Raw genomic sequence first — 7,766 nt, forward strand, 5'->3', positions numbered from 1 at the left:
CAGGCCAAGCAGCATCATAGGAGCAGAGAGGCTGACGTTTCGGGCCTCATCAGAAAAGGGTGAGGGTGCTGTGGGGAACAGAGTTTTAGTTTCATTTTAACAGAGCAGAGGGAGCATTACCTTATATCTACCCCTGCGCTGTACTTCACCTGAGAATGTTTGTTGGGAACAGTGTAGAGGTAGGTTTACTTTCTGTTTAAAAGAATAGCTTTACTCTGTGTCTTGCCTGTTTTGGAAAGGTTTGTTAGCAGTAGTGTATATGGAGGTCTAACCACTTGTACAAGCTTGATGTGAGATCTCAGGAATCCCTGACCCTGACAGTGTTGCGTGACCTCGGCTAGCCTTGTGTTACAGGCAGGTTGATTAAACACTTTGGCATGTCCCAGTTAACCAGTTGTGTTTGTTCTCTTTTTCTTTCCACAGGAAGGAGACTGTGGAGACCACACCCAGGTTTGCTCGATTTTGAAGCCCTGATTAAATAAGAAAAGCCAGAAGTTTGCTCCCACTCTCTATAGATAAGACATGCTGGATGGGCTTTTGAATTTCAAGTGAATCCTTTGATTTTTGCCGTGGAATATCAGCCTCATTGTTTCATTGCTGTGTTAATTAATTCTATGGTTTTCAAAGTTCCCCAGATACAAAGCATGGACTGTTATTTTCATTGTGTTTCCCCTACTCCTCACATGGTCTTGTTGTTGGCTCCTGCCTAGTCCTGGGTCATGAAGTGACATAAGATGAGTGTTTAAGGGAGCTTAAACCTGGCAATAGCAGCTGAACAAGACCAGCCCAGGTGTTTTAGGTAATATTTTGCTCTCTGCAGGGTGCTATCTGCCCTCAATGACAGGCTGCATCCAGCAGACACCTTCAGGATGAGGTAATCTGCAGAAACTGAGCGTGTAAGGGTTAGGGTGGGTTGGGAGCCCTGTCAGTGAGAGAGTCTCAGTCCTTTATGTAGACTGCCAACTGCTGTTTGGATTTCCATCTGGGATGGTGCCTGGTCTGCAACCAACCTGCTTCCTGTCAGCTCTCCATCCTTTCTGAAATGGAATGATGGATCTGTTCAGATTTCTGATATGAATGGACAGGATTTATGCACAGTTCTGTAGCTGAGGATTGCTCTGGATGCTTCACTGTAAATTGACATGACTGTATACAGTTTACTCACTTCTTTTGATAACTGTCTTTCTTGTTTTGCTTAAGCAGACTACTGAACTTTGACAGTAAGTGTTATGTTTCATCCTCACCATTTTGCAAGAGTGAGATTCCGAAGATTCCACGGCAACCATTCCCAGACTTTCTCAGTGAGGTCGTTCCTGCCTCAAAACGATCATACAGAGCCTGGTTTCAGTAAAGGTTCTGGCATTGATATTTCTTCCTGGTTTGCTTCAAGCATTCTCTAAACCAGAAAATTAATTAAGTTAGTGAAACAGCAGAAATAAAATCTCCTGAGTCAGTAATCTGTTGGTGTTGTGGAGGGAGTTGATGTGATTGGAAGCTCCCACAGATTTATCATCATCTCCTCAATTCCTGTTGCTATCTCTGAGCAGTGACAATCACTATCTCTGCTCTCCTTGCTTTCACCAATGGCTTCTACTTGTCCCAGGTCTCTGGTCTCCATTTCTGGCCCTCCTGGATAAGGGATCTGTCCGAATTGGAATCTATATTGTCATCTTGCTGAATAAAGACACAACTCAGTGGACCCAACAACGTTATTGCTTCTACAGAGTAAGCAGGACATGCCTGGTCGCAAGTTGATGCAGCTTAAGAAATTCCCATTTAAATGTTCTCTTCCCTATTGACAATGCTCCCGATTGGAGTTTTTATTTACACCTGAATGGACAGATTGGATCTATATATCACCTCAAAGCCTCAGAAGGGGCCATCCTTCTCCCTAGTTACAGAATCAATCACTGAATGATCACTTCCTTGTCTGAGTCCATTGACATGGCATTGCCAAGGTTTATTCACATATGACCAGACCTAAACTAACCTTTAGAGTAAGTAAGGCTAGGCGATTAACATTGGCCTAACACATCTGGAGGTAATAACTTCTCATTCGTTGCATTGCAAAAGTGACTGAAAATTGGAATGGCCTAAAGCAGTGTGAAAGGTGCTATATAAATACAAACCTTTCTCTTTTTCTCTCACTTCCAACCGATGCCCAATAGGTGAGGGGATTGTCTTTCAGCTTTGCAGTGCCTTACTGGATAAGCAAGCTTCCAATTCCTCTCTATCCTTGTAACAACCAAAACAGGGGCGCTGATGCAAGGCAATCATGTTCTTGTTAAGGGATAAAAAATCCATCCTCCTCACTGCTTTCCAAGGAGGCTGTGCTGAAATGACAAAATGGTTTCGGAGTCTTTTCTAACTGTGCTGTGCAACTGTGGGGCATGCAGGTGAATTCCTCGTTAAACACAACAATATATCAAAGTGTCGAGTTGGATTAACTTCAGCCACAAGAGATGGACAACCAATTCCCAGTTGCATTTCAACCCGGAGGCTCCTGATATCTGCTTCGTGCCCAGCTGATGCCACATGTGCTCTGCATGTTACAGATCACATAGGATTTACACTATCACCAGCTCTGTGTCTCAGTACAATTTCTGTCCTATGTGTTTATCAACCACTATTGCATCTCTGCTCAACACGTCTAACACAGGTACAGTTTGCAGATCTTTCCAACTGTCTACCTTAATGGATGAACATCAGGATACATTCTCAGAGATAGTAGGAACTGCCGATGCTGGAGTCTGAGATAACAAGGTGTAGAGCAGGATGAACACAGCAGGCCAAGCAGCATCATAGGAACAGGAAGGCTGATGTTTCGGGTCTGGACCCTTCTTCAGAAAATACATTCTCAACATGTCAGCCAGGATTGAAGCTGCTCTCTTCAATCAACCACCTGTTAAAAATATGCCTGACTTTCCTTTCCTTTGGAGTCATCATTCTTTAGTGAAGAATGGAAATGTGCAAAGCCACAGTTACATCTGGGTATTTGCATCTAGGACCAGCCCTGGTTACTGGCTGAACATCTCTCTCAGGCAGCTCTAGGTTGAATTCAGTCTCCAATGATCTACTCAGCAGCGAAAGGGCACAGAGGCAGAGAGGAACTGGGTGTCTGCCATGTGGTTTATGCAGGAATCTCAGGTGGGCAGTTCCCTTTGCAGCCAGAATGCAGCTGAGGGTCATGGAGATTCTTTGAAATGCAGCCAGAGCCAAGCCCATGCAGCAGCTGGTAGAGGAAGAAGGTTCAGAAAGGGTTAACACTGGGGGATTCGAGAGGGGAGTGGGGGAGCAGATATTTCCCCAGCCACGGATGTGAATCCAGGATTTGGCCTAGTGCCTGGTGCCAAGGTCAAGGATGTCACTGAGTGGTTGTAGCACACTCTTGAGTGCGGACGGTGAACAGGCGGCTCCAGTTATTCATCAGGATACCGTATGGTCAGAAGAGGAATGATGTGCTGCTGTAATATCTTAGGGAACTGGGCAGTAAGCTAGAAAACAACAGTCAGTGTCCAATTCCTTCCAATGCTACAAGCTTGTGGCTGTAGGAATTGGTGGATTGAGCAGAAATGTAGCCAAAGTAAGAGGAAATGCAGTAAGGTCTAAATTACTGCATAGGTCAATAAACATGATAATTGGTTAGGATCTGGAATGCACTGACTCAGAGTGCAATGAAGGTAGATTGAATTGAGGCTTTCAAAAGGGAACTGGAAAATCATCTGAATAGAAAAGATTTGCGATAAGGATGAGTGGGAATAGCTTAATTGGTCCTAGCATGATGGTGTGCTGTAACCATTCTGTGATTCCAAAGTTCCTGGCAGACTTTGGCTCAGTGTACAAAAATTGGCAGCTAAATGTGGCTACAGCAGTGAAGAGGATAATGTTGCATGAATACAGTGAGACAATTGCCTCTGAGATTCCACCTCAGCTGTATTGTTAGGGCAGGACAGTGGAAGCTTTACTCTGCAATGATCCAACTAGACCTTGAGCAAGTGGGAATGCCTGAAGCTGGCAATGAAATGAAAATGCTTCATTGTCCAACAGTTCAAAATGTGAACTCCCCTCTCCTCTACATCCAGTTGATAACTCCAGAATATAATCCACAATGTGCTATAGCAGCTTCCTGGTTACTAAGCTTCCTCTCCCTGATGGCTCAGTGAAGACAAAACTTGGATAGACAAGTTGCTGCCAGTCTGTACTGATGTAGCTGACGTGCCCTGGGGCAGTGGTGTGGGGTGTACAATAATCCTGACTACTCCTTACATGGTGGGGAGGTAGGAACGAGAGCTAAAATCCTGTGGCTGATGTTGGGGGTTCAGATCAGTGGGTATTGAATGAGGGCAGGATCGGAGACCCCTTCCTAACTAATGGGCAAACATCAATGACACCTGGCATGCGAGTGAGATACCAGCTGGTAGTCAGAACCTATGGGCACAGTGCTGCCAATACAGTCACTCCAACAGACCACCCACAAACTCAAGGAGAAGTGTCGCCAGTGTTTCAGAGCAGGGCCTTAATGGAAAACCATCACCTATGGGCTGGACATTTTCACTCCTGTGTTCTCCTACTCGGGATTAGTTGCACACCCAAATAACTGGGAGAGAAGATAAACCCTGCTGACCCTGAAATGGAACAGGCTACATCTGTCCTGTAACAATGTTCACTTTTCAAGATCAGACGGCAGTGATCGCTGTAAGGTTTAAGAGATGGGGAGATAGATTCTCATCAGGCAGGGGAATTAAACAAGGGGTTGGTGAGAAATGTGGAATTCAAAACACAACCAGATCAGCCATCCATCTTCTTCAATGGCGGGAACAGGCTTGAGGGGCTGAATGGTCTATTCCTGTTCCTGTTTTACATGTTGATAATGAGGGAATGCCTCAGTGTCACTAATCGCAGTCTGAGTTTATTTGTTTATTTGCGACAGAACCTGTTCGCTTTGTAGCCTTACATCCACAAGTCAGCTTTATTCCCCTCTGGGAAATAGCAGGTAACGTTGGAACAGTGAGCAGGTTGATCACCCATTGAAAGATATCATTAGCTCCCTTTCTGTGGTCAGCAGGTCCTGGAGTGGCACTTAATCCCAGAGCTTCTACCTCAGAGGCTGGGACCATCCCCACGGCAACTCCAAGACCTCCCTTTGATCATGGATTCCTGAATAAAATCTAACCTGTGAGAGAACATAGCTCCTATATGGAGATATCCAGATGGAGGTTTTGCTCATTCCAGCTAAGTTGCTTTGTTTGGAGAATGCTGAGCTACTGATTCTGTGGCGGAATCACAGGGAATTATTGGTATTAATTCCCATTTTCCCCTTGTTTTCAGTAAACACAAATCACGTCGTGATTCCATGTGTGGAATGTGCTGCTCAGGAGATCCTAGGTATCCGTGTGAAACTTTCCCTTTGGTAGATGATCCCTGGCACGGCCCGGCTTGTTTACCTGCCCAATCGCTTGCTCGCTGCCTCCTTGCTCGCCTCCTCCCTTCGTATCCTCTTTCTTCCCTCCTTCTCCTTGTGTGTTTATCTCTCTTTCTTTACTCTCTCTCAGAACTGCTCATTTTGTGCTTACTCCAAATAATTAGAAAGATAAATAAGTCTTGTTCCTTTTCATTATTTATCTTGTTTCTCCAGTCTAATGGCTTTTCCATTTTTTGAGAATCATCAGAGCATGTAATGAAATGTATCTGTTGTTGAAACACAGAAATAAATAGAAACGAAAGCAAAATACTGCAGGTGCTGGAAATCTGGGAGCTAAAACCAGGAAATGTTGCCACAACTCAGAAAGTCAGGTATCACCATGCAAAGAGAAAAGGTTATGCTCTTGTGGAAACTGAAATTTTAACTCTTCCTCTCCCCACAGATGCTGCCTGAGTATTTTATAAAATAAATAGTTTTTGAATTTTTTTTTCCAAAATTTAAATCACGTGGAATACAGGGAGAGCTGTCCATTTCAATACAGAGCTGGTTTGAAGGTTGAAGACAGAGGGTGATGGAGGGCTGCTTTTCAGACTGGACGCCTGTGAACAGCAGTGTGCCACAAGGATCAGTGCTGGTTTTCATCATTTATATAAATGATTTGGTTGTGAACAGAGGAGGTATGGTGAGTAAGTTTGTGGATGACACCAAAATTGGAGGTGTAGCGGACAGCGAAGAAGGTTACCTCAGAGTACAACGGGACCTTGATCAGATGGGCCAATGGGCCGAGGAGTGGCAGATGGAGTTTAATTTAGATAAATGTGAGGTGCTGCATTTTGGAAAGGCAAACCAGGGTAGGACTTATACACTTAATGGTAAGGTCCTGGGGAGCGTTGCTGAACAAAGAGACCTTGGAGTGCAAGTTCATAGTTCCTTGAAAGTGGAGTCGCAAGTAGATAGGATAGTGAAGAAGGCATTTGTCAGTCAGTGCATTGAGTATAGGAGTCGCAATGTCATGTTGTGGCTGTACAGGACATTGGTGAGACCACGAATACTGCGTGCAGTTCTGGTCTCCCTGCTATAGGAGCGATATTGTGAAACTTGTAAGGGTTCCGAAAATATTTTCAGGGATGTTGCCAGGGTTGGAGGGTTTGAGGCTGATTAGGCTGGGACTATTTTCCCTGAAGCGTTAGAGGCTGAGGGGTGACCTTATAAAATCCTGAGGGGCATAGGTAAACAGTTCAGGTCTTTTCCCCGGGTGGGGGAGTCTGAAATTAGACAGCATAGGTTTAAGGTGAGAGGGGAAAGATTTAAAAGGGACTTCAGGAGCAACTTTTTCACACAAAGGGTGGTGCGTGTATGGAATGAGCTGCCAGAGGAAGTGGTGGAGGCTGGTACAATTACAACATTTAAAAGGCATCTGGATGGGTATATGAATAGGAAGGGTTTAGAGGGATATGGGCCAAATGCTGGCAAATGGGACTAGATTGATATAAGATATCTGGTCAGCAAGGATGAATTGGACCGAAGTGTCTGTTTCCATGCTGTATATCTTTATGACTCTATGATTCTCATTGTTATAAAATGCATTCTGAAAAAATTGATTTTTAAAAAATTTAATCATTTGTGGGATGTGGCTGTCACTTGTTAACCAGCATTTATTGCCCGTCCCTAGTTGCCCCTTGAGAAGGTGGGGGTGAGCTTACTTCTTGAACCGCTGCAGTCGACCTGCTGTAGGTTGACCCACAATGCCCTTAGGGAGGGAATTCCAGGATTTTGACCCAGTGGCACTGAAGGAACAGCAATACATTTCCAAGTCAGGTTGGTGAGTGGCTTGGAGGGGAACTTGCAGGGGATGTTTCAATATATCTGCTGCCCTTGTCCTTCTAGATGGAAGTATTCGTGGGTTTGGAAGGTGCTGTCTGAGGATCCTTGGTGAATTTCTGCAGTGCATCTTGTAGATAGTACATAATTTGCACCGGGTTAAAAACAATGTGACTTCTCTTGATGTCACTAACTCAGTTTAATTCCTGTTCCAGAACTTTGCAAAGAATTGCATTATTCTTCCTTCTGTGCGTCATTAATGTTTGTTGCGGTTTTGTAATCACACACAGAAAATGATTATTGAGATCAAAATGGATTGCTGTCCCTAGCGCCAGGCTGTGGATGTGTCTTTTATGTTGTCGGAGGCAGTTTCTCAGTATTACACAGCTCTCATGTAGATGAGGTGAATGATCGGCTGAAGGCTATTCCAGCCAGGGAGAGAATTACAAAACATAAACAAGCAATTCAGGCCATTTCAGAGATAGTAGGAACTGCAGATGCTGGAGAATCTGAGATAACAAGG

General features: G+C 44.4%; 1 protein-coding gene across 1 annotated transcript in view; it reads left to right on the forward strand.

Annotated features, from left to right (window-relative positions):
• The window catches only part of LOC109923583 (potassium voltage-gated channel subfamily KQT member 2-like), a 59,466-nt gene that overhangs the window by 31,312 nt on the left and 20,388 nt on the right, over positions 1–7,766 (forward strand). Inside the window, exons 10-11 of the mRNA XM_048608513.1 lie at positions 424–450; positions 5,329–5,393. Coding sequence (XP_048464470.1) covers positions 424–450; positions 5,329–5,393 — 92 coding nt within the window. The remainder of the gene's footprint in view (positions 1–423; positions 451–5,328; positions 5,394–7,766) is intronic.

The sequence above is a fragment of the Rhincodon typus genome, chromosome 19 (genome assembly GCF_021869965.1).
Source record: "Rhincodon typus isolate 14 chromosome 19, sRhiTyp1.1, whole genome shotgun sequence".
Classification (NCBI taxonomy): Eukaryota; Metazoa; Chordata; class Chondrichthyes; order Orectolobiformes; family Rhincodontidae; genus Rhincodon; species Rhincodon typus.